At 40.7% G+C, this 25,644-nt stretch overlaps 1 protein-coding gene across 1 annotated transcript in view; it reads left to right on the top strand.

Moving 5' to 3' along the window:
• The first annotated feature begins 3,695 nt into the window (after positions 1-3,695).
• Positions 3,696-25,644, top strand: part of SLC4A8 (solute carrier family 4 member 8) — a 135,629-nt gene continuing 113,680 nt past the window's right edge. The window contains exons 1-8 of the mRNA XM_063115683.1: positions 3,696-3,771; positions 16,011-16,160; positions 16,652-16,787; positions 18,072-18,232; positions 21,730-21,918; positions 22,934-23,025; positions 24,212-24,369; positions 25,282-25,369. Of these exons, the coding sequence (XP_062971753.1) occupies positions 16,040-16,160; positions 16,652-16,787; positions 18,072-18,232; positions 21,730-21,918; positions 22,934-23,025; positions 24,212-24,369; positions 25,282-25,369 (945 nt within the window). The 5' untranslated portion in view covers positions 3,696-3,771; positions 16,011-16,039. The remainder of the gene's footprint in view (positions 3,772-16,010; positions 16,161-16,651; positions 16,788-18,071; positions 18,233-21,729; positions 21,919-22,933; positions 23,026-24,211; positions 24,370-25,281; positions 25,370-25,644) is intronic.

Raw genomic sequence — 25,644 nt, 5'->3', positions numbered from 1 at the left:
ATGCTAGGTGCATAGTGATAAACATAAGACACAGTGTATCCACCCTCCTGGAACTTACTGGAGTGTGAACTACTTACAGGGGTAAGCTACTATACTGGGCTCTGGAAGGATGAAAAATATGTGGTTCCTGATGTCAGGGAGTTCCTGATCTAAAAGATAAGCTAAGTAAGCAAATAAGTCCAAAATAAAGCCAGGTTTTTTTCCACTTAAAAATTATTCCTCAGAAAGGACTTGACTATGAGAGTCTTTACAATTTAGCTGGAAGTGAAACTGATATACTCTGGAAAATTGTTAGTTGATTCAAAGGACCTATGGTGATGAGGAAGACACTGATGTTAAAGATGCGTTTGAAGATTTTGAATAACATCATTTTATAAAATGTGAAAAAGTATTTCTAAGTTAATGTATATTATTTTATACATATGTAATTTTTCAGTTTTATCTGTAAATATTTCAGTATGTATCTCTAAAAGATAAGGATTCTTTAAAAAATTAGCATAATACCACTTAATAGGAGTGGTGAGAGTGGGCATCCTTAGCTTGTTCCTGTTCTTAAGGGAAAAGCTTTCTGGATGATATTGGCAGTGGGTTTGTCATTTATGGCTTTTATTGTGTTATGATGCTTTGCTTTTATACCTAATTTGCTGAGTCTTTATCATGAATGGATTGCCTTATGTTCGGGTTGTATTATTTGGGGGAATAGATAGTGACATTGGAACAGTAAGCTGGAAATTTGAGCAGGATCTGTAAGGAAGGTGAGGATTTAGTGTGCTGGAGAGTTTGGGGAAACGGTATATTAGATGACTAGATGACCAGACAGTATGAGCATGAAGGTGGGAATGTGCACAGTGTCCTTGGGATCAGTCAGCCTGCCCGGAGTTGCAGGTTTGAGAAGGGAAATAGATTGGCAGGGAAACTAGCTGAGGGTTTTTTGAAATAATTCAGGGTCTTTTAAGGGTATTGATAAAGTAGGTGCCATTGTATTCGTTCTTTTAACAAAGACTTGCTGAGCACCGACTATGTGAAAAGTCTGTGCTGGGTGCTGGGATGCAGTGGTGAGGAAGACAGATAAGGTGCCTCCCTCAAAGAGACTAGAAAGAGACATTTCATTACTAAGGAGAATTGCAGTATGCTGTGAAGGCATATAAATAGGGGGAATCTAGCTTAGTTTGGAAGTAGGGGGGCCATTCAGAGACGGGCTCCAAGGAAGTGCATTTAAGCTGAGATCTAAGAGATGATGAATAAGTATTAACTGCTGTTGGTGGGGGTGGGATGGCAGAGAGAGAGAGAGAATGGTAGTTCTAGGCAGAGAGAGCAGCACTCAGTGAAGAAGATGGATGTGGTTCCAGAACTGAAAAAATGCCCAGTATGATTTAAAAGGCTGGAGAGTGTGGGGTAGAGTGGATAAGAGATAAAAATGAACTTGAGAGAAATTACAAAAGAGGACTTGAGAAGAAAAGGGAACTAACTCCCTGAATGCATGTGGTAGGCACTCAATACATGTGGAATGGATGAATAAATAAGTTTGAAATTTAAAACGCGGGCTAAGAAATGATGGTGCCGTGGGTAGGAATAAATAAATGAGCACAGGGTGCTAATTTTTTGAGGAAAGTTAGTTTGGCTTTAGACATATGAGTTTTTTAAAAATTTATTTTATTCAAAATATTTTAACATTTACTTGTACATATTTGTGGGGTATAGTGTGTTGTTTCAATACATGCATATACTGCACAATGATTCACTTAGGGTAGATAGGATAGTTTTGTACCCATTAGTCCACCACTTCTCCTCCCCACTAACCCCCTGGAACCATTCTACTCTACTTCTATGAGAACCACTTTTATTTATTTATTTATTTATTTTAGATTCCACATGTGAGTGAGTGAGATCATGTGGTATTTGTCTTTGTGCCTGATTTACTTAACATGATGGTTTCCAGTTCCATCCACGTTGCTGCAAATGATAGGATATCATTTTTTTTAAATAGCTGAGTAGTATTCCATTGTGTATATTATACCACAGATTTTTCTTTTATCCTTTCATCTGTTGATGGGCATATTTAAGTTGATTCCATCTCTTGGCTATTGTGGATAGAGCTGTGATGAACATGGGAGTGCAGGTGTCTTTTTGATATATTGATTTCATTTCCTTTGGTTATATACCCAAGAGTGAGATAGCTGGGTTGTAGGGTACATCTATTTTTAGTTCTCTGAAGAATCTCCATACTTTTTCCAGAGTGGCTGTACCAGTTTACACTCCCACTAGCAATGTAGGAGAGTTCCTTTTTCTCTGCATCCTTGCCAGCATTTTTTATTTTTTAGTCTTGTTGATAGTAGCAATTCTAAGTGGAGTGAGATGATATTTCATTGTGGTTTTAATTTGCATTTTCTAAAACATACTATAAAGCTATAGCAACCAAAACAGTATGGCATCAGCATAGAACCAGACAAACTGACTGATGGAATAGAATAGAGAGCTCTGAAATAAACCCACACACTTACAACCAGCTGATTTTTGACAAAAATATACAATGGGGAAAGGACAGCCTCTTCAACAAATAGTGGTGGGAAAACTGGATATCCACATGCAGAAGACTGAAACTAGACCCCATCTCTCACCATACATGAAAATCAACTAAAAAATGGATCAAAGACCTAAATTTAAGACCCCAAACTATAAAATTACTAGAAGAAAACATAGGGGAAATGCTACACAAAATGGGAGTGGGCAGTGCTTTTTTGAGTGAGACTACAAAGGCACAGGCAACTAAAGCAAAAATACATAATGGGACTACATCAAACTAAAAAGCTTCTGCATAGCAAGGGACACTGTCAACAAAGTGAAGAGACAACCTACAGAATGGGAGAAAGTGTTTGCCAACCACACATCAGACAATGGACTAATAATCAGAATATATAAGGAACTTAACAAAAAACACAAATAACCCAATTAAAAAATGGGCAAAGGACCTGAATTTCTTTCTCAAAAGAAGTCATACAAATGGCCAACAGGCGCATGAAAAAATGCCTGACACATGGATCTTGAGGTGCAGCATCCCAGTGGCTTATCAAGTACCGAGCCACACAGTTTCAGGCTACAAATGAAATTGTCAGACTCAAGTTCGGCAAACAAAGGGTACAGAGCTCTTCCTTGGGAATTATGGTTAGAGGAAGATGAGCCTTAGGATGAGACAGAGGAGACCTGATTAGAAGAGCAGGATGGAGAATTTCAAGGACAACGTGGTAAACGAGCTCAAATTCTGCAGATAGGTCAAGGAGACCAATTTACACCAAATAAGACATTGCTTGACAGCATTTGCAAAATGCCAACATGTTATACAGTCCTACAGGTGCAGTGGAGAGGTGAAAAGGGCACAGGATCTGCAGTCACAAGACCTGGGCTCAGTCCTAGCTCTGTCTTTTACCACATTTGTGACTTTGGACCATAATTTATTGAATGTTCTCTGAGTCTCAGGCTGCTCATTTATAAAATGAGAAAGAGAATGGCTGCCATATTTGCACCTCAAAGGTATTGTGAGGTTCAAATTTAAAAATACTATTTGTAAACCAGTGTGTTCTCCTCCTCCCCCTCCAGGTATCTCAGAAGGGTCTGGTATTCACAAGGTACTTAAGTGAGTGTTTGAATGAATGTATGCATTTTACTATGACTACTTATTTGTGTTTAAACAGAGACCAGATGAAGAAGCTGTGGTGGATCAGGGTGGGACCAGCACAATTCTCAACATTCACTATGAGAAGGAGGAGTTGGAAGGTAAGAACTGCTGTTTGTTCCACGTGGTCAGGGAAATTGGGGAGAGGCAGCCTGGTGTGGGAAGAACAGAGCTGGCCCTGCCATCTGGAGACCTGGGCTTGAGTCCTAACTCTTTCTTCTTTTAGCTGTCAGACCTTGGGGGAAAAGTCACTTAATTTCCTGTAGCCATGATTTCCTCCTCTGATAAATAAAAGTAGGAATGATAATACCTGTTTCACCTGACAGGAATATCATTAGTATCTAATAGACAGCATGTGAGACGGTACTTTGCGCACTATAAAGTTCAATATAAATTTTAGCAAATAACCTATTCCTTGAGAATGTAGGGGGGTTGCAGTTGTGTTTTAATTCTTATCATAGACACTGGCTGCACCATCAGTGCTGGAAGCTAATGCCCATGTCCAGGATGCCTCCTGACACTGGTCTATCTCTAGCTGGTTGGGACTTCCAGTCAGTGTTTTCTGAAAAGCTGTACAAACCTCCTTACTAAATGCTTCACCTTGATGATTAAGTTTTTTAATCTGTTTTTATTATCAGGCTCTTATAAGTATTTGTATTGTCTTCAGCAAAATCTGAGTATAGAAACTGTCCAGCATTTAAAATTCCTCATTTTCCAGACATCAGTCTTCTTACAGCCCCTTTCACACACGATCTGCTATCAACACATAAAATCAGCCCGTTTTTTTTCTATGTTGTGGGAACCTCTGCAAATTAGTGTTGCATCTGATGTTCAACTAAGGTATGCTTCTCAGGAGTTAAATTTATCTCTGACTGGACAGGTGGGAGTTTTTTCATGTCCTACCCATATACCGCATACCCACATAACACGCATTTGAATTTTGAAGGGCATTTACAGCTGCTCTGTAGATCCCGCAGTGAGCAAGGGGTGTGCTTGCACACGTGGAACCGCAGGGTGTGCTCACTATAAGGAAAGTGCATAGAATTCTAAGTGTGACTGACTTCCTGGCTCATCTCTTGAGCTGTTATTAAAGATCAGACTATTAGAGGTCATACCCTGGCCTACATTTCAAATTAATGAAATGAAGGTATTTCAAACAGATCCATGAAACCCCAGATTAGATCATGCAGCTTTAGATCTTGTATCTCAGACTAATGCGGACAGTTAAATTTTAGAAATTTGAATTGAGAATGTGAAGTACTTAGTTCAGTGCATTGATTCTTGATGACTGCCAGGAAATATAAATATATGCAAAATTTTAAGAGGAAATAAAGTACAAATAGTTTTAAAAACTCAGTTTGGCTATAAAACTCTGTTTTAACCCCATTTCCAATATTTGTTCTTTCCATTCTACCTATACCCATTTCTGTCTGGTGTTTTTATCTAAACAAGAAAGGGAAAACAGTAACATATCTGTAACATATTCTTTAAGAGTTCACAGTATTAAGTTTTATAAAAACCCAACTGAAGTGGAAGGAAAGGAAGAGGCATTTTTGTTGACCTTCTCTGTCTAGTTTACCTTATTAAGGCTCTTCTTCCTTTCTCTGCTCCCAACATGACCACTGTGTGGTATGCTTCTGCTTTCCTCTTTCCCATGGGGCCTAGTTGGACCATTAGCAGTTGGACTCCCACCTAGCCATGGTTTCCTGATTACTGGTTATGCTCAGTTTTATTAGAGGATGGCTCATGTTCAGTATAGCTTTAATGAGCCACATTTGGCTCAAAAACCTTTGTGAGATCTCCGTAGCATCCCCTGCAATGTTGAAGGCTATGATATAGCAACTTTCTGATGCCTGAGACAGCATGTGGAATGTTCTCTCTGTACTGCTTGTTCCTGTGATGGTTTTTTCATCAAAGTTGTACAACCCCTAGAGAAAACTTGTCCTTTGGATGGGGAGAGCGAAAGCTGTAAAGGCTGACTCAGCCTCTGGGTCTATTACCATAAGAATTTATGTGTGTGGCTCTGTGGAGGTCAGTGGTGTTCAGGCATATCAAGGTCAAATTTTCTATGTTATTTTGACCAGATGGAGAAAGAGCCAATGTGGGTTTCAGCAATTGGGAGAAAGTGGGAGAAAAAAAGGATGGGGAGTGGGAGGCTGACATTTGTTGTATGCCCCTTGTGTGTTAGGCATTAGATTAGGCACTTTATACAAGTTGTCTTTTTCATCTTGATAGAACCCCAGGCAGGTAGATATCATTATTCCTATTTTACATGTGGGGAAACTGCTCGGGGTCATCTAACCTAATAGCAGATGAGCCTGGGATAGAATCCTGCTCTTTTCATTCTGCCACCCTGCCACACTATCCAACATTAACCACCCAACCTCAATATAATGCTTTATCATAAAAACATCTTTATGTGTTGCTCCTGCCTCTCATTCTGTCCTGATAACCCTGTTGTCTCTCTGTCCTCTCATTGTACCTTAGGGGCACGTTGCTCTCAGTTTAGTTGTCCTCTGGCAAGTACCTACTGGGCTTTTGCCCTCAACAGGGAGGTAACCATTTATGAACACTCTGTCTACTTGCAAGTAGAATGATAAACCTGGACAAGCTCTCTTGGATTCTGAGGACTGGGTTGCATCCATAGAAGTCAGCTGATTAATTACAGCAGGAGCAACTTTTCCGGATAACATCATCTGTTCGTTGTGCATGCTCTACTTTGCTGTAAAAGAAAGCTACCTGTGACATTACTAGGGGATAGTGTGTTGGGAAATGGTCATTGATATGTAGACCTTTCTGAAAACTAGAATCTTATTTATGTTAGAACTTTTTCAAAAAGTACTACAGGCAGATGGTGCTCAATCCTCAGTCCTGATGTGGTTCGAGAGCAGCGGTGGAGGAGAGGAGAGGAGAGGGAGTTGGTATTTGCTGGAGGGTTGGCTGTGCTGTGGGTTCCACCCTCACTCACTGTGAAGGACAGCCGTAGGACTCAGTGAGGCTGCACTCAGGGTGGTGTTGTCTCTTGAAGGCATAGAATAAAATCCGTCCCACTTTGATGGAAAACAGAAGTAAATTGTGATTTGATTCAATATGCATGCTATGATACAAGGTTCTGTGGCTGTAGAGAAATCTCTGGGTCTTCCCTCCCCTTTATTGCCTACCCTCTACCCATATGATATAAACTATTTCCTTACCCCACTTTCAGAAGTATTTCTGAGATTTAGTCTCTGGACATTATTAGAAACTTTGTAAATGTGGGTCTTTTTGCATAAGTTAATTCTGTCAGTAAGAGAAGGTGCTTTAAATAGTAACATTTTTTTTTTTTTTTAATATATGGGAAGAGTAAAAAGCAAACATTCAAACAGCTTTTCAAAGATAAACTCAAAAAGAGTGTCCTTCAGTGGACTATCCCAGTTCTAGAGGAACACAGAGCAGTTGCTTCAGTTAGAGGAATGGCTTTTAACATTTTTTTCTGGCAGGTCATTATTTCTGATTAACTGCTAGATTTATGAATCCTGGAGTGAGTTTAATACCTTCTAATAAGTTTTTAACAGAGGTAAGAGCCATTTGGTCATATTTATAACTTTAAAAAGAGGCTTGCATCTGCTCCATGTTAGATTCCCCCTGTGGTTATTGACTTTGAGTCATCCTGTAAGCCCAGAGGAGCCCAGCACCCTTTCATGTGTGCTAATGAGGTCTTTGTGAGTGCTCTTGGTAAATAGTGTGCATGTACTGCATTGTGTGGGGATAGCGCAATCTTCATCTGCAGAGTGGGTCACACCTGTGGTTCTGTTCTGCACCACAAGATTCAGTGCCAGTTCACTAGTGATTGTTCTCCGTAGGTATATACATACTTATTTTGAAAAATATACACTAAAATTACATCTTTTCCATAAGTTTTACTAAATTAGAATACTTTATTTGTACACATATAGCCCCGAAAGACTAGGTTTGACACTGACGGGAAGAGAGATTGGGGAGTTAAATGGGAAGAAATGGGGCTTGGGTGAGTTGGTAGGTAGGTGAGGGGAGCAAAGACTATGTGAATGGCCAGCAAAGTGACCTTAGGATTATTTTAGTGAAGTTTCTGGACTGCAGAATCTAGTTAGATGGACTAGATTTTATTGGTGCTGTATTAATTTCCTAGTGTCTACTTGTCAACTTTTCTGCTTTCACTCAGAAAATCCTGCTTCAGAATCCCTAGTCTAGAAAGTAATGCCTGGGCTAGCTGGTTAGCTCGATTGGTTAGAGCATGGTGCTGATAACACCAAGGGCCAGGGTTCTATCCCTGAACTCACGAGCTGCCCTGAACCCCCCCAAAAAAGAAAAAAAAAACCCCAAGAAACTGATGCCTTATTTTCTGACAGCCACTTGGTCCTTCTTAGCTCTGACCTCTGCTGAGCTTGTTTTTATTTCTGTCTCTTTAATGTTTTTAAAAGCCAGGCACTGTGGTTGGCTAATATTTGTGAGAACTGATTGGACCAAAAAAACTTAGAGAAAGAAAATCTTCCTTTTCTAAGATTTAAGTTTTACCCAGCTTCCTACAGAACTATCAAAGGCATCTGAAGGCTGTCTTCCCTATCATGCCTCAGACCTGCCTAGTGCAAATTTAGATATCAAGCAAAACCATACATTATTCACTCAACAAACATTCACTGAGTCACTTTTTATGGTCCCTTTCTGCAGCAATAAGCGAGGATAGTGAGAACAATTGAACCATTGTGTTTTTTCCAAAGAATGACCTAGCCTGAACCTTTCTGAGGACTTGAACATTAGCCATCACTTGGACAAGACCTGGGAGTCATTTGGTCCAACCTCCTTGTTTCACTTTAATAGTGACAGTGAGTAAATTAACCAATAAGATGAAATCTAATAACACAGCTTCTAATAACCAGTCACTGCCTCTTCAGTTTATCTTTAGAATGTAGTTAAAATTAAATAATACTAGCAGTATACTAGTGTAAGCCCAGCAGAAATATTTGGAATGTGCTCAAGAAGTAGAGGTCCTAGCATGGCTAGTGTTTTTGTCTGTTTTGTGTTGGTATGACAGAAATACCTGAGACTGGGTGATTTATAAAGAAGAGAGGTTTATTTGGCTTATGATTCTGGGACAGCTGCATTTGGCATGGGCCTCAGGCCATTTCTACTCATGGCAGAAAAGTGGCAGGCAGCTGGCAGGTACAAGTATATCACATGGCAAGAGGAAGCAAGACAGAGAGTGAAGGTGCCAGGGTCTTTTTAAGCAATGAGCTCTCACGGGAACTAATAGAGCGAGAACTCACTCATTAATCCCCCTTCCCCCAGGGAGAGCATTAATCCATTCATGAGGGATCTGCCCCCGTGAGTCAATCAGTTTCCAACACTGCCACATTGGAGATCAAATTTCCACATGAGTTTTGGAGGGGACAAAACATCCAAACTCCATCAGCTAGTAATTTTCTGGGGGGGTTGCAGGGAAGAGGAAGCCCACAGCTGAAATGGCTCTATTGGAGGACTCAAAGTCACCTCTCAGTGAGGCTGTTCTTTACCTAAGTCCAGCTCTACCTAGATGCACCAGATTTTATGACACCCAGGTCACCATTTTAGGGGCAAATTGAAGTGGCTCTCTAGGATTTCTTTATGCTTTTCATGACCATGGGCCCTTCATGATCTGCCCCTGCCTGTCTTTCTGTCCTCTTCCACCTCCTCCTCTTCCTCTTTCCACCTTGCCCTGGCCCCACTGGCCATCCTTTTATCTTAGAACCAGCCGTGTACAGTCTCACCTTAGGGCTTGTGTACTTAATCTTTCCTCTCCCTGGGATATTCTTCTCCCAGGTCTTATGGCTTCTCCTTCTCATCACTCAGATGTCCCCTCTAATTATCTTAGCTAAAGTCTCCCTTCTTCATCCTACTCCCTACCCCAGATACTCTAGTACTTTACCTTATTTGATTCATAGTAATTATCAAATTTGAAATATTTTTTTCTTTTCATGATGTCTGTCTTCTGCAACTAAAATGTGTCTTAAAGACTTTGTGCTATGTCACCACTGTTTCCCTAGCCCTTTGGACAGGACTTGGTACTATAAGGTGACTCTAGTCTGCTGCTAATGCTGCCTGGGTTGATCTCAGTGGTATACTACAGGGACTTCATTAATGTACTATAGTGGAAGATTATTAGTTAACAGATGGTATTTTATTAAGATGGTATTCAACTTAGTCATTGTCATACTTTATGCACTTTATAGTTTACACTGATAATGTCAGGAGTCTCGAATCTCACATCTTAGCAAATGACCTCCTCTGCCTCTATATACTTCTGTTTCTATGAAGTTGCAAAATGACTACATTATGTTCAGAGATATGCCTGTCAAAATGTCCTGAGATGTGCATGAGGCACCATAGGACTGTCCTGAGACAGGATGAGGGTTAGAGGTGTGATTCCACCAGATACTAAATATTTCATCCTTCTGCCTTTCGACATCCTAAAAAAAATCTCTGATTATCCTCTCCTCTTATCCTCATTGTTTTTTTTTTATTTTGCTTTATCACTTTGGAATTTGCAGAACAGGGGAGGGAAAATAAAAGGAGGGAGAAATAGAGAAAGGGATGTTAGAGCAGCACTCAAGGGACTTTAAAGGAAATGGGGAACATTGTCAAGGAAGCTGAGTGCAGTCTTAGGAAACCCAGTGTTTTCCCCAAAAGATGAAAAGAAGATAATGAGTTGACAACTCTTCCCATAAAGTCCCTGAGTCGGAAAAAACACAAAACTGCAAAGTGTAGTGTATTTCCTCTATTCTTTTAGCAACAGTCATCAACACAGAAGATAGATTTCTGTGACCAAACGAGTGAGGATTTCTCTCCAGTAGCAAGCAAGTAATTCTCCAGGAACTCTAGCTGGGTGTCCTCCAATTCAGTTCAATTCTGGTGCTGTCTATGTGGAGATAGTGTCAGATCCCGCAGGGTGAGGGCTCAGTCCCCAAGACTGCCTCCCATTTCAGATGCCAGTTGCAAGTCCAGGCCCCTGGAAATTCTGACCAACCAGCTGTAAGTCAGGGTTCCCACAACCTCCTCCTTGGGTTCGATTAGTTTGCTTGAGCAGCTCACACAACTTAGGGAAACATGTACTCACATTTACCAGTTTATTGTAAAGGATATTACAAATGATACAGATGAAAAGATACATAGGGCAAGGTATGAGGGAAGGGGTGCAGAACTTCCATGCCCTCCCTGAGTACACTATCCTCCAGGAACCTCCAACTTTCAGCTATCCAGAAGCTTCTTGAACCTTCCAGAAGCTTCCTGTTTTTATGTGATTGGACAAAAAGGGTATTATCTAACACTAACAGACTGAGTGGGGAAGCCCAACAAAGCCTATTGGTTCAGATTCTCCTTGGCCTTTCTGTGTAGGATTCCTTCTTTCCGAGCATGGGGCAGGGCTCCTCCTGAAATGGGGATCTTATGACCTATAATCAGATAAAGTCAGAATTTCCTACCTCAGAGAGAAAAGGAGCAGGTGAAAGGAGGGCAGGAGAAGGTCAGCGAGTAGGATGAGCAAGGAACCGTGGATGAAAACCTATAAATACCATAATATCACAGTTCTCTTCTCTAGGAATTCTTCCTGATTAAGCTTTCCATTCTCAGGTCAGTTAGGTCCTTCCTAATCTTCCCATGCCCTGGTGAGTACTTCATCCACCCTAATCACATCTACTTTGGTCACATGTTCCTTTTGTGGACCCTTTCAGATCAGAGGCCTTCTTAGGTCAGATTGTGTACTACCGAGGAGATCCTAAGGGGTTATGCTCCTGGGGGAGGCACTTAGGAGATATTCAATTTGCTGAACATTTATGGAGCAATGACCACGTGTAAGACACTGTGCTTGGTTGTGTAGGGATTCTGAGAGGAAGGTATGACCTGGGACCTTGCAGATCAGTTGTAGGGGATAAGACAGATAGATAGCTGCTTACTTTAATGCAAGGCAGAAAATAAGTGCATGAAAGAAGTTCTAGCCAATGGCTCTGGGAATTTAGAGGAAAGAGGTGGCACGTCTGATCAGGGAATCAGAAAAAATACCAAAAAGGAAGGTACATTTGCAGTGAATTTTGAATGAGTGATCTAAGTCAGTGTCCAGAATGCATTGGCATTTTTGTGGAATGGCAGTTTGGTTCAGGTAGAGAAGAGTGTGAGATGATGGTGGTATGAAGCCAAGATTGAGAGGAGGAGATGGAGTCAAGCCAGGCTGTTCTGTTGCTGGGGTAGATGCAGAAAGTATACATCTCTAGGTTCCCCGCCCCCCCAGAATGTTTATTTTGTGTGAGAAAGTAGGATTTCCACTTTTATTTCTCTTGAGCTGATCACTCAGTTTAGAGATCTTTCCTTTTATTTTCCCTTTGAATGTATAATTTGTCCTAAATGAAGAAAAGACTAGAAAGGAGGCTGTGTTCTGAGCATGAATGGTCCTAAATTTGTAGGGGTGAACCATGATCAGAGCCATGACCAGGAGGATTAGTTTGTAGGGTTAAATTAGTGTGGGAGGCAGGAAGGAAGCCTGTGCTTTGTTAAAGTAGGAGGAATTAAAGGATTGACACCTCAAATCTGTAGGATGTATAATGAGGGGGTAAGGGAGTAGAGCTGGAAATCTATGGTAACTGAGGTTTCAAGCCTGGAAAGTCAAGAGAATGACAATGCCATAAACAGAAATATGGAAGAAATGAGTATGAGGCCAATTTGAGATGGGGGATGGTGAGTTTGCTTTGGGAAATGTTTAATCACTGTAGATGAAGATTTGGGAGTCATTTGTAGAAGTGAACTTTGAAATTAGGAGAGTGACTAGCACTAAAAAGAGGGAAGAAAAGGGCCAACGATGGAAACCTGGGGAGCCTCCCTTTGGTGGACTGTGGAAGGATGGAGAAACACAGTCAGAGGAGTGCAAGTGAGCCAGCAGAGGGCAGTGGGACATGAGGGCAGGGAGCCAAGAGCACCAAGGAGGGAGGTGTGGGCAAGGGATTTGGACACTGCCTGGCATAGGAGGGCTCTCAAGAAAGTCTTCTGAACTGAACTGAGAGAGATGTAAGATGATAGACATTTGGTGGTTAAGTCGTTTCCGGTGTCCCTAATGAGGGCCGCTTCAGTAGAGAGTGGGGTCAGAAGCCACATGCAGAGGCTGTAGAGCAAGGAAGTCGTGAGATAAGGAAGTTAAGTCAGTGACTGTTCTTGAAAGTGGTTTGAATAGAGAAGTAAAGAGGACAAGGAAGAGACTTGGGAGAGTAGCACTGCTTTGGGAAGATTTCTTTTTAACGTCAGTCAGGAGATACCTGTGGAAGGGATGGATGGGAAGGAGAGACTGAGGATAATGATGCAGTAGGACTCCAGAAGAGTGGGAGGTGATGGGTTGGAGAGCCATGCTCATTAGCCTGGTGAAGAGGAGAAGCTGGGTGAGGAGAGCAAGCCAGATTGAGATATGGAGGAAGTTCACAGTTTATTTTCAGTAAAATATGAATGAAGCGAGGTCACCTGCTCAGAGGGAGAGAATGGGTATAAGGCTATGGATTTGAGGACAGTGGCTAAAGACTGGAACAGCTTCTGTGGTGGAATACACGGGGAGTGGGCCTGACCTCTAGAGTGCTGAGTGACAGTAACTGGGCAGAAATGGGGGAAGACCAAGGCTTTGTGCATCGGGCATGGGGGCATCCCTGAAGCTACTGATTCTGGGCTCCAGGCTTGGCAGGGGGCAGGTGAAGGCAAGTGGAAGTGACAGAGGCCTGGAAGTAGGGATCAAAGCAAAAAGCAGGTTTATAGAAGGAATGAGGGAGTAGGAGAGAAGAAACTAGAGAGAAGCACTATTGGATTACTTATTTTCTCGTGTTCCCCTCTCTTTGTACAATATTTGATATCTTTCTTTAACCCCAGCCTCATACTTCTTGTGATTTATAACTGGTCTTTCATTACTATTCCAGATTGTGTAGTCTACAGTGCAGAAAAAAATAATAACGGAAGCTGATCTCAGACTGTATTGGCTGCTTAAATTTATTCCGGGTATTGCGTTGAGCATCTTACATGTATTATCTTATTTACTGCTTATGAAAACCCTATGAGTTTAGATAATAAGCTTTTAGTATTCCTTTTTTAATGATGAGTCACAGAGAGAATAGATAACTTGTTCAAGGTCACATGGCTAGTGAATGATGGAATCAAGTTTTGGACCCAGGCAGACTGACTTGAGCCTTGACTGTGCTCTTAACCACTTTTTTTTTTTTTTGCTTCTTTCATGTGATACATGTTAAAAGAAAAGGAAGGCAAATGTCAACGTTTGTTTTTCTGTTTATTATAAAGAATGAAAACCAAACAGTGTTGGTCGAGTAATAAAATCAAGTACACTTAATTATTTTGTGAATTTGTATAAGTCCGCTAACTCTCTGGGCTTCAGCTTCCTCCTCTGCAAGACAAAGGAGCAAGACCAGATAACCGCACTGTTTCTTTTCCAGCTAAGTTTGATAAATTAAATACTACCATATACATAATATTAACTAGATGCTATTCAGTCAATTACAAATGATGTTTATAAAGAATACTTAAATAACATGAGAAAATGTTTGAGATATAACAGAAAATAGTATATATCTGTTGAAAACTATAAAAACAAACATGGTATTAAATATGTAAGAATCTTAACAGAAAAAAGATGAAAGTCAGTGGATCAGAATATTAACAGTGTTTATATCAGGGTGGTAAGATTATGGGTGAATCTTGCTTTAGTCTTTATATTTATCTTTTTAAAAATTATTATTGTTAGCATATTCATCATTACAAATCACGATTTTTCTTTATGCCCTTTAATCGACCTGTCCCTCCCTACACCCCCTCCCTCCTTCCCACCAACTCCAAGAACCTTAGGTTTGTTTTCTCCTTCTGAAAGTTCAATGAATTGTTGTAGTCTTTTCTTTCTTTTTTTCTGTCTTAATTTCTTTGTTTGTTTGTTTCTTTTTTTCTTTCTTTTCTCTCTCTCTCTCTCTTTCCTATCTTTCTTTCTTTCTTAGCACCAAGTTATAAGTGAGAACATGTGGTATTTCTCTTTCCTAATTTGGCTTATTTCTCTTAACACAATTTTCTCCAGACTCATCCATGTTGCTGCAAATGGCAGGATTTCATTCTTTTTTATGGCTTAGTAGTATTCCATTGTGTATATAAAACACATTTTCCTTATCCAGTCGTCTGTCGTTGGACACTTAGGTTGGTTTCATATTTTAGCTATTGTAAATAGAGCTGCAATGAACATGGGAGTGCAGGTGTCCCTTTGACGTGATGATTTCCATTCCCTTGGATATATGCCCTATAGTGGGATTGCTGGATCATATGGTAGCTCTATCTGTAGTTGTTTGAGAAACCTCCATACTATTTTCCATAATGGCTGTGCTAATTTACAGTCCCACCAACAGTGTAGGAGAGTTCCCCTTTACCTGCATCCTCTCCAGCACTTGCTATTCTTGGTCTTTTTAATAATGGCCAATCTAACCGGGGTATGATATCTCAGTGTGGTTTTGATTTGCATTTCTCTGATGACTAGTGACGCTGAGCATTTTTTCATGTATCTATTGGCCATTTGTATGTCTTCCTTTGAAAACTGTCTATTCATCTCCTGTGCCCATTTTAAAATTGGATTATTTGTTTTTTTAGTGTGAAGTTGTTTGAGTTCCTTGTATGCTATGGATATAAATCCTTGTCGGATTTATGGTTTGCAAATATTTTCTCCCATTCAGTATATTGTCTTTTCCCTCTGTTGATTTCCTTTGCTGTGTAGAAGCTTTGTAGTTTGATATAATCCCATTTATTTAGTTTTTCTTTTGTTGCTTGTGCTTTTGGGGTCTTATTCATAAAGTCTCTGCCCAGTCCTATTACCTGGAGTGTTTCCCCTATATTTTCCTTTAGTAATTTTATGGTTTCAGGTTTTATTTTTAAGTCTTTAATACATTTTGAGATGATTTTTGTTAACCACTATTGTAAACTGCCTTTCTGCCAAGACTTGCCACAGTTGTCATAGACTGACTGTATTGCCTTTTTAAAAAATCACTCAGTCAAATTGTCATTGTAATAATTACATTGATATCAGCTTTACAGTTCGCAAATCATGTTTACACACATTCTTTTGATCCTCACAATGTCTCTGTGAGGTTTGCAGCCATGTGCAGGACAAAGGAGAAGACCTTCAACTCTGAGATCTCTCTATATATTTAGTCCTGGAAGTCTTTGAAGTTTTGTCATTCCAGAGTTGTGACCAGGCCAAGGAGCTGTGATCTTTTTTCTCTTATCTGTGCTAGGCTCCTGTTACTACAGGAGTTCTCTCCACAGACCTTCTCCTTTTTTCTAGGTCACAGAACCCTGTATGTGGGTGTTCGGATGCCGCTGGGCCGGCAGAGCCATCGGCACCACCGCACCCACGGCCAGAAGCACCGGAGACGAGGGCGGGGAAAAGGAACCAGCCAGGGGGAGGATGATGGCCTGGAAGCCCTGGCCCACGGTAACCCCCTTGGGAGAGAGGGCAGGTGTCCATGGCCAGGAGGCTTGGTGAGGCTGAGGGGACATGTGACAGACATAAACAGGTGGTCTTGATTCTCCAGCCTATTCGTAGGGTTTTCAGAGCTTGCCTCCAAGAAAAAGAAATGCCTCTAAGAATCAAAAGTATCTTCATGAAAACTTCCCACTTCAGGTCTCCTGAAAATCAATACCATAATAGGTGATTTTTTTTGCTAGAGAATTAGCCATTCTTTTTGATAAGTTTCATCAGTTTTCCAGTTCCTTGTGGGTTTTCTATAAGTGGTCTTAGTTCATAAATTTTTCCTCCCATGAAACTGCTTCCACAGAATAGCTTTTTCTTTGGAAATAAATCTTTTTAATCTGCATTCAGGATTGTCTTTTATGTATTCCTGAAGTTGTTTGATAAAGTAGAATGCTATATCTGTTCTAAGTTTGAGGCTAAGAGCAGATCTTTCTCTGTGGTTGATTTCCTAGACACACCATCTCAGCGTGTTCAGTTCATTCTTGGCACTGAGGAAGATGAAGAACATGTGCCTCATGAGCTGTTCACAGAGCTGGATGAAATCTGTATGAAAGAGGGAGAGGATGCTGAGTGGAAGGAGACAGCCAGGTGAGGCCCTAAAATAACCTGGATCAAGGTCTGCTTGGGTAGGCAAATGTGTGTCTTTCAGCAAGTGACAGGCCTGCCTCTTTTTAATTTCTTCATGAGATAAGTCATGACTGATGTGGGTGGGGATTGATGTTCCAGAGTCTCCTGTGGGGAGTTCTGGTGTTGGCCTCTTTATGATGTCTCTGGTCATACCTATGCCAGTTGACTCAGAGCATGAGATTGGTGATGTAAACACAGAACCTTCAGGGGATCCTCTCTCATTTGTTTGGGGCCCAGAGTAAGTTCATGGACTAAGCTGGTATTAGAGGTCTGGCTTAGAAGGTGCTGGACAGGGCCACCTCTGTTGGGACCTAGTCCAGCAGACCTAGCATAGGTCCACACTTCTTCTGCAGGTGAACCATAAGGTTATTTGAATTTTAGTTCACTGGCAATCCCAGAATTTTGGAGACTTTAACTTCCACTGGAATAATTCAACCTCATAGAGGTCCTTGGGTTTATAGCCAGCATAACATTAAGCTTCCTCAGGTAGTTGTAGAGTGACCATGCTTATCCAAGACTCAAATCCCAGAAGATCCCTCAGATTAACCAGGGTCATGTCTAGGTTCTTCTAGTAACTGACCAGTGAGCCTTACAGATGATACTAAGCCAGCATGTCTGAGCCTTGGAGAAGGAGGCACTGTGGGTAACTAGCAAAGCATGGCTCCAGCTCTCACTGAAACAGCTCTACCTGGATGCCTGCTATATCATGGACATTTTCTGTGGGTAAAGAGTATTAAACAGGGCAATTGATCTAATACCAGGTGAAAAGACAATTGGTCATTCTGTCTTTACAAACTTCTAAAGGTCACACAGAACACTGATAAAAAAGAAAAATATTATTATTTTATAAATGTGATTTGTCAGTGTGTCCAAATGATATAGATTATACTCTTTCATTTTTTAATTGCTTAGGTAATACATGCTCATTATAGAAAGTTAGTAAATAGCGAAAAGCAGAAAGAAGAAAATGAAAATTATCTGTAATCCCACTACCCCAGGGATAATAAGGAACATAATATTTGGTGTTTGTATATTTTAAATTTTCTTTAAATGAAAATGGAATTAAACTATACTTAATCTTGCACTGTTTTATAACCTGCTTTTTTCATGTACCAGTGTACCCTGAACATATAGATTAGATTTTACAATGTTCAGTATGAATATTTAGATATCTGTGTTAAAGATTCTCTTTTGAAAATTCTTTGTTTTCTATTGTTGGCATCTAGTTATCTATAATGCTTTCAGGTGGCTGAAGTTTGAAGAAGATGTTGAGGATGGGGGAGAACGCTGGAGCAAGCCTTATGTGGCAACTCTTTCATTGCACAGTCTCTTTGAGCTAAGGAGCTGCCTTATTAATGGAACAGTCCTTCTGGATATGCGTGCAAATAGCATAGAAGAAATTTCTGGTAAGGGAAAACAAGAACTTTTGTGTAAATTAAGAAGTGTGGTACAGAGGAAAGAATAAAATGGCTATATGTCCTTAGGCAAGTCACAACCTTCGCCACCTCAGCTTCTTCAATGTCCTCAGCTGTTGGATGGGTTTCAAACTAATAAATGATCTATTTCACAGACTTATGGGATTCAAATGACATGGTGTTTAGTCTTCCATTTGCCTGCTCATTTAGCAAACATTTATTTTGTATCTACCATATGCTTGATAATGTGTTAAGCATAGGGGAATAAAGATAAGACACAGTTCCTACCTTCAAGGAGCTCACCTTCTAGTGGGGGAAATATCCATGGAAACAACGATTGAAATAAGTGCAACAATTGGAATATGCTTGGTAGTAATTAGAGAAAGGGGCAACTGGGAGTTCTGCAGACAAAAAGGAGTTAAAGAGAATTAAAGATTTTTTTAGGATGATGTCTAGGCAGACATGCAGGAAATTGAGCCAAAGTATCCTCTGACTTCTTCAGCAAGATATAATGGGGACATGTCTGATGGAGTTTCCTGATAGGAAATTAAGTTATTAAAATTTAGTGTTAAGTTGTTGTGTTTTGGGAACAGGCTTGGAGAAACACCTAGGTGCATCTGGGGACTTTTCCCTTGGATTGGCTCTGTTTGGCTAGACAGGTTAAATAAAGATTTCTCCAAACCTTTCTCCATTTCAAATATCCAAGTAATCCTGTCTCTCTGGGGCACATGGGAACCCAGGGGAGGGGTCAGAGCTGATGGGATCCTGTGTCCCCCTCCTTTCTAAGGAGGTGCCTAATAAGTACCACTCTGGGGTGGGCCCGTGGCTCACTCGGGAGAGTGTGGTGCTGATAACACCAAGGGCACGGGTTCACATCCTATATAGGGATGGCTGGTTCACTCACTGGCTGAGTGTGGTTCTGACAACACTAAGCCAAGGGTTAAGATCCCCTCATCGGTCATCGCTTTAAAAAAAAAAAAAAAAGTACCACTCTGACTACCTGGGAAAAATGGAACTCTTGTGTTCACCATTGAGATCATATCCATATTTTGCTAACTTTTGGCTATGCGTCTGAAATCCCATGAGGGTCCCTTAAAAGGCTTGCGTTATGTAGAAGAATCCCTGGGAGTTATTGAAGCTGTTTATAACTCTGTGTAAACAATGGGGAGCCATTGGAGAGTTTTTGGCAGGGTAGTGAGCAATCAAATTTTGCATATTAGAAAGATAATGATAACAGCAATATAGAGGGTGAACTGAAGGGAAGAATGTGTTAGGCTATTGCAACAGTTCAGGTGAGAAATTACCTGCACTACAGACAGTGCAGCATCACCTGCACTATGGCAGTAGGGGATGGAAAGGAAGAGGGACAGTTTCCAGTGAGTTTTGGGAGGTAGAATGGATAAGACCAGTTTGGCAGATTGGTTGGGGGAAATGAAGGAAAGAGAGTTAAGGATTCTGCCCTAGGTGGCTGGGTGGCTGGAAAAATAAGCAGGTCTGGTAGGAAAGATAATTAGTTTTGTACTTACCAAGTTTCATGGGTTTGTGGGACATCTAGATGGAGATGTCTAGTGGGTAGTTGGAACTTTGGTGCTTAGGAGAGAGATCTGAACTAGGATATAGTTTTAGGGGATCATCACTTCATAAGCAGCTGGTGTTTATAGTCATAGAAGAGGTTGAGATTATTAAGCAAGGGAAGATCAGAAGGCTGAGGACAGAAATGGGGGAATTCCAATGTTCAAGCGTGATTTGGGGGGGGGTTATGTGTGTATAGGTTGGAAGAAGAGAGGTGAGCCAAGGAAACTGAGGAGTGGCCAGAGAGTTAGGAGGAGAATCAGGTAATGGTCATAAAATCTGTATTAGGTTTCTAGGACCGCTGTAACAAATTTCCACAAAATCATTGTCTTAAAACAACAGAAATTTATTCTCTCACAGTTCTGGAGGCCAGAAGTCCAAAATGAAGGTGTCTGCAGAGCCACGCTTTCTTCAAAGGTTCTAGGGAAGAATTATTCCTTGCTTTTTCCATCTTCTAGCTTCTGGTGGCTCTTGGTGTTCCTTGGCTTGTGGCTGCATAACTCCAGTCTCTGCCTCTGCCTTCACATGGACTTCTTCTCTTCTATGTCTTTCTTTTGTATGTCTCTTATAAGGACATTTGCCATTGGATTTAGGGCCTACTCCAAAAATCCAGGATGATCTCATCTTGAGATCCTTAGTTACATCTGCAAAGACCCTTTTTACAAGTAAGGTCACATTAACAGGTTTTGGGGGGGGTTGTTAGGGCATAGACATATCTTTTAGGGGTCCACTTTTCAACCAACTGTAAAAGCCAAGAGGAGAGAAAGTTTCGATTTATCATTGTCAAATGCTGCAGAGGTCAGGTGAGATAAGTACTAGCAACATCCATTGGATTTAGCAACTGGAAGGTTATTGATGATTTTATCAAAAGCAGTTTCATTGGGATAGCCAAATTGCAGGGGCTGAGGAATTTTTCTTTTGAGATAGAAGAGAGAGAGGAGGTAGATTAGAAGGGCACCTGGGATGGGTTTTTCTTTTTTCCCAAGATGAATGATCCTGAAGTAATGATGTGGAGGGAAAGAATCAATCAATATAAATGTTAAAAACACAGAAATATGGACCTTCTAAGGTTGGTGATATTATTAGCTTCATGTTACAGATGAGGAAACTGAAATACAGAGAGTTTATGTAAATTGCCCAAGATCACACAGCTAGAAAGTGGTAGAACTGGAATAGAATATGGGCCTTTACCTCCAGAACCCATACTGTTACCTGCTGTGCTGACTGCCACTTAGCACCAGGTATTAGGACTTTTTTTCCTTAACTCTGTTGGACTTGACAGGTTAAAATTGATACTGTGGGTAATTGTCTGGGGTGAATGGTTAGCTAACAATTTTTCTTATAGATTCCATTATTAAGTATCCATTTGGAGTTTTACAGTTATAGTTCCTCTTGACCATCACAACAATGTTAAAATCTTGGAGGATGAGAATGTGGGGAAGGTTTGGCAGATGACAGAATAAAATAGGTAATAGTGTGGGCTTTCAAGTTAGTCCTGAATTTGAATCCCAGCTCTGCAACTTACTAGATGTGACACCTTGGGGAATTTTGTAACATTTGGACCTCAGTTTTCTCATCTATCAAAATTGTTATAACAATACTTACTTCTCAGGGTTTTTATAAGGATGAAATTAGATAATATATGTAAAGTTCAGAGTATAATTTCTGGCACATATTAAGGGCTCAATAGTTTCTATTCTTAATAATAATGATTTGTTACATGAGTAAAGTATAAATTTTCACAGAAACTATCATCAAATAGCTCTTTCAGACACTGAAACTGAAATTGCACCTTAGTGACTCTAGTGGGGCTGCTTCTTCCTACCCCTTCCCCTCACCCCCACACCACCTGATGTTGGCTTCCTTGGGTTCATTGAGCCTCAGTTTGAGTGTTCATGTGAGTGCCTGCTTTCCAGACCTGATCCTAGACCAACAAGAACTGTCCAGTGACCTGAATGACAGCATGAGGGTTAAAGTGCGAGAAGCCCTTCTCAAAAAACATCATCATCAGAATGAAAAGAAGAGAAACAACCTCATTCCCATAGTTCGCTCCTTTGCTGAGGTTGGAAAAAAACAGTCTGATCCACATTCAATGGATAAAAATGGTAAGATTATTAGGAGTGATTGATCTCTCTCTTTATTAAAAAGACATTTGGGAACTAGTTAGAGATGCTTGTTTACTAGAGGGTAGGGGCTATATTTGTCCATGCCCACTTAGACAGTTAATACTTTTTAGTGATTGATAAGATGAGTGTCTGGGACTGGTGTCCATCTCTCTCTTGTGGCACAAGGGATGCAATCCTCAGATAGATCTCAGTAGACCCAAGGTGAGTGACTTGTGCCCCAGGGTGGCCTCAGAACTGAGTGGCTTTTGGGAGATATCCACACTGGGGATAATTTGGGACCATAGAAGGTGAACTGGAACTTTGTAGGAGTAAACAAATGTTTTAGATTAGAGAGACAAAATACAATAGTATAGTCTCTTAAGTCAGACTTCTAGGCTTGTGATTCTGGCTTTATCACTTGCAAAGTGTATCTTGGGCAACCTACTAAACCTCTTTAAGTCTCACTTTCTCACCTGTCAAATAAGGATAATAAAAGGACTTACTCCATGATTTTACTGTGAGGTTCCAATGAGTTAATCTGTGCAAAGCCTTTAGCCCAGTGCATGGTGGGTTGTAAATACTCAATGTTTTTCAGCTGCTGATTGGTTCCCTTTCCTGTGGCCAGGCAGGGCCTCATCTATATTCACCTACTGGTCTCCACATCTACTGAATCACAATGTGCAGGGGATATGCCTGGGAACCTATATTTTTTAAAAAGTTCTTTATAGGGATCTTTTGCATGCACTTCTGGTTAAGGATTACTGCCTTAATAGAGAAATAGAAGAGAGTCAGGAATGTATTCAGGAAGAAAGTGCAAAAGTAATAAGGCCTCTGTCCTCCCGTTACCACTAACTAAGGAGATAGGTATCTGTGGGTCCTGGCTTCATACTCATCTTAACCTCTTCTCCATGGAGGCTTGGCGGGAGAAGTCATAGTCAACCAATGAGGGATGGGGTGTGTCAGAAGGGGAAAAGGGCAAGGACTCAGAGGATTCTGTTTGACTTTCTCCAAATAGGTCAAACTGTGTCTCCTCAGTCTGTTCCAACTTCACATCTTGAAGTAAAAAATGGAGTGAATTGTGAACACAGTCCTGCGGATTTAAGCAAGGTGAGCAGAGACATGGGAAGTTGGTTACCAAACCTAAGGTTATTTCTAGTGGAACCCAGAGTTCTATTGCTGGAATCTGGGTAAGCTTTGGTATTTCCAGACCCTTTCTCCAAGACCAGAGCCCTTTCTGCAGAAAAGGACGCCTGTTTGCTCATGTCTTCTCCCTTCTACTCCAGCCTGGATGATGCTGACTCATCGGTTTGTTCCTCCAGATACAATATGCTGAAAACTGAGATAAGCTACTGGGAGAATTCCCTAAAACAGACCTGATTTTTCTGTTACTTTTTGGTACCTGCTCTCCAGTAGCTCTTCTCACTTTTAAAGGTTTTGCCAAAACAATATTTTTGTTACTGTTTCCTAAAACTACCTCATGGTGGAAACTCTTCCTGAGCACTGTGTCTTTGGTATCTGAGGCATTCTGCAGTAGCAGTGCCTCACTGAAGTTTCTGGCCCAAGCCATGGTCTTCCTGCCTCCAGCCTCTCCTTTCTCTGGTCTATCCTTGGCACTATGTTTCTAAAATACAGATAGCGTCATGTCACTTTCTCTGCTCATAAGGCTCCCCATTTTATTTAGAAAACCTGAAACCTCTGACAAAGCATTCAAGTATTTAAAAAGGGAAAGAATGTGACCCAGAGCTATAAAAACATTCCACTTTGAGGAAGCATGGTAGAATGGGATTCAAATCAGAATACCTGTTTTTAAATTCTGATTCTATATCTTAAAAGCTCGGTGGTCCTGGGCAGATCAACTTCACCTCTCTGGGTCTCAGTTGCTTCATTAAAAAAAAAAAAGTGGGACTAATATTTGCCTTATCCACCTTACACAGAATTTGTGTAAGGATCAAATAAAATAGTGTGAGAAAACACTGTTAACACTGTTCATATGTCATTTTTTTTTTTTTTTTTTTTTTTTAAAGATGACCGGTAAGGGGATCTCAACCCTTGGCTTGGTGTTGTCAGCACCACGCTCAGCCAGTGAGCAAACCGGCCATCCCTATATAGGATCCGAACCCGTGGCCTTGGTGTTATCAGCACAGCACTCTACTGAGTGAGCCACAGGCCGGCCTCATATGTCATTTTAATAGTGTTTTCACTGTCACTGTTATATGAATGTAAAGTATGAGGAGAGTGATTGATTTTTAGGTGGTGGCCCCCAAATTGTCAGAAGGTTCTTTTGGATTTTCAGGTGGACCTTCATTTCATGAAAAAAATTCCCACTGGGGCAGAGGCCTCAAATGTCCTGGTTGGAGAGGTGGATACTTTGGACCGCCCCATTGTTGCCTTTGTGAGGCTGTCTCCAGCTGTTCTTCTCTCAGGCCTGACAGAAGTGCCAATCCCAACAAGGTAAAGGCAAAGATAAAACTCAGCATATTACATGTAAGGTACAAATTTATGTGAGCACTGGTGGAAGAAACCAGCTAATACCAAAATTTAGGATTAATTAATTTTGGGAATGGTGTTCAAAATTCATCAGTGATCTTAGAAAACTGGGGTATGTTTGATTAGCGACGATGCAGAATTCTAGACTTTTAAGGCTATGACTGTACAAGTTCCTATAGCCTTGGAAATGGAGAATTAAAGAGCATTCAAAGGGCATAGCAAGGACCAATCACTTGTTAAAATAGGAAGCCCAAGACTTACTCTCCCAATTCTATAGAGCCACATCCCAGGGAAACATCTCTGTGCCAAGGAATTGGTGTCTCTTTCTACAATTCTGGCAGGGTTTGTACAGTTTGCAGATACTCCCGCTTTTGTTCAAAAGACTGTTCATGCACTCTAAAGGTGGTGATGCTGGTGATTCAAAGTACCAATAATTACAGAGAGTATTCAGATGTCCAGAACACAATTTAGACTCCTCTAAAGGGCTTGATCACTTCAACTTCCTTATCCCTCTCCTCTCTCCATCATTTTTTTTTATTAGAACAATGAATGGGATTCAGATAACCTTGAATTTGCACTGTAATGCCATGTTTTGAAAAAGTATCCTTTCTATAGGCAGGAATTGTGACTATGGAAATCTTAAGAAATATAACCACAGTATTGAATGAGGTCATACAAATAGCTTCCAATGCCCATAGTGGAGCTATTAGGTCAGGGCAACTCAAAGTGCTCTACGTTAGTATTTCTCCTTTTTTTGAAGATACTGTGATGATTTCTGTTTGATGGGAATGAGAAATGTTATGCTGTTTAGAGAGGAGAAAGATGCTACTTCTTTATATTTACTTACATAATTTCCTCCTCTGTGTGTTTTGCCAGATTTTTGTTTATCTTATTGGGTCCAGTAGGGAAAGGTCAGCAGTACCATGAGATTGGCAGATCCATGGCCACCATTATGACAGATGAGGTATGTGCCTCTTATGCTTTTTATTTATTCATATCATAAATATTTATTGTTACTCTGTGCCAGGCACTAGGTTTGTTGTTGGGTATAAAAATAATTACAATTGCAACATCTGCTAGGAAGTAGTTGAGGGCATTTCTCTGAGAGCCAATTGTGTGAGGACCAAGCCCTCTGGGGGATTCTTCTTCCTATGTTCTGTCTCCCTTTTTGAGTAATCAAAGATACCGAGAAATCTTTTCCTGGGAAAATTATTAATGCCAAGTAGGATATAGAGAAAA

Source organism: Cynocephalus volans, chromosome 12 (assembly GCF_027409185.1).
Source record: "Cynocephalus volans isolate mCynVol1 chromosome 12, mCynVol1.pri, whole genome shotgun sequence".
NCBI lineage: Eukaryota > Metazoa > Chordata > Mammalia > Dermoptera > Cynocephalidae > Cynocephalus > Cynocephalus volans.
The sequence above is the reverse complement of the archived record's forward strand: the minus strand, read 5'-3'. Positions and strand labels throughout refer to the sequence as shown.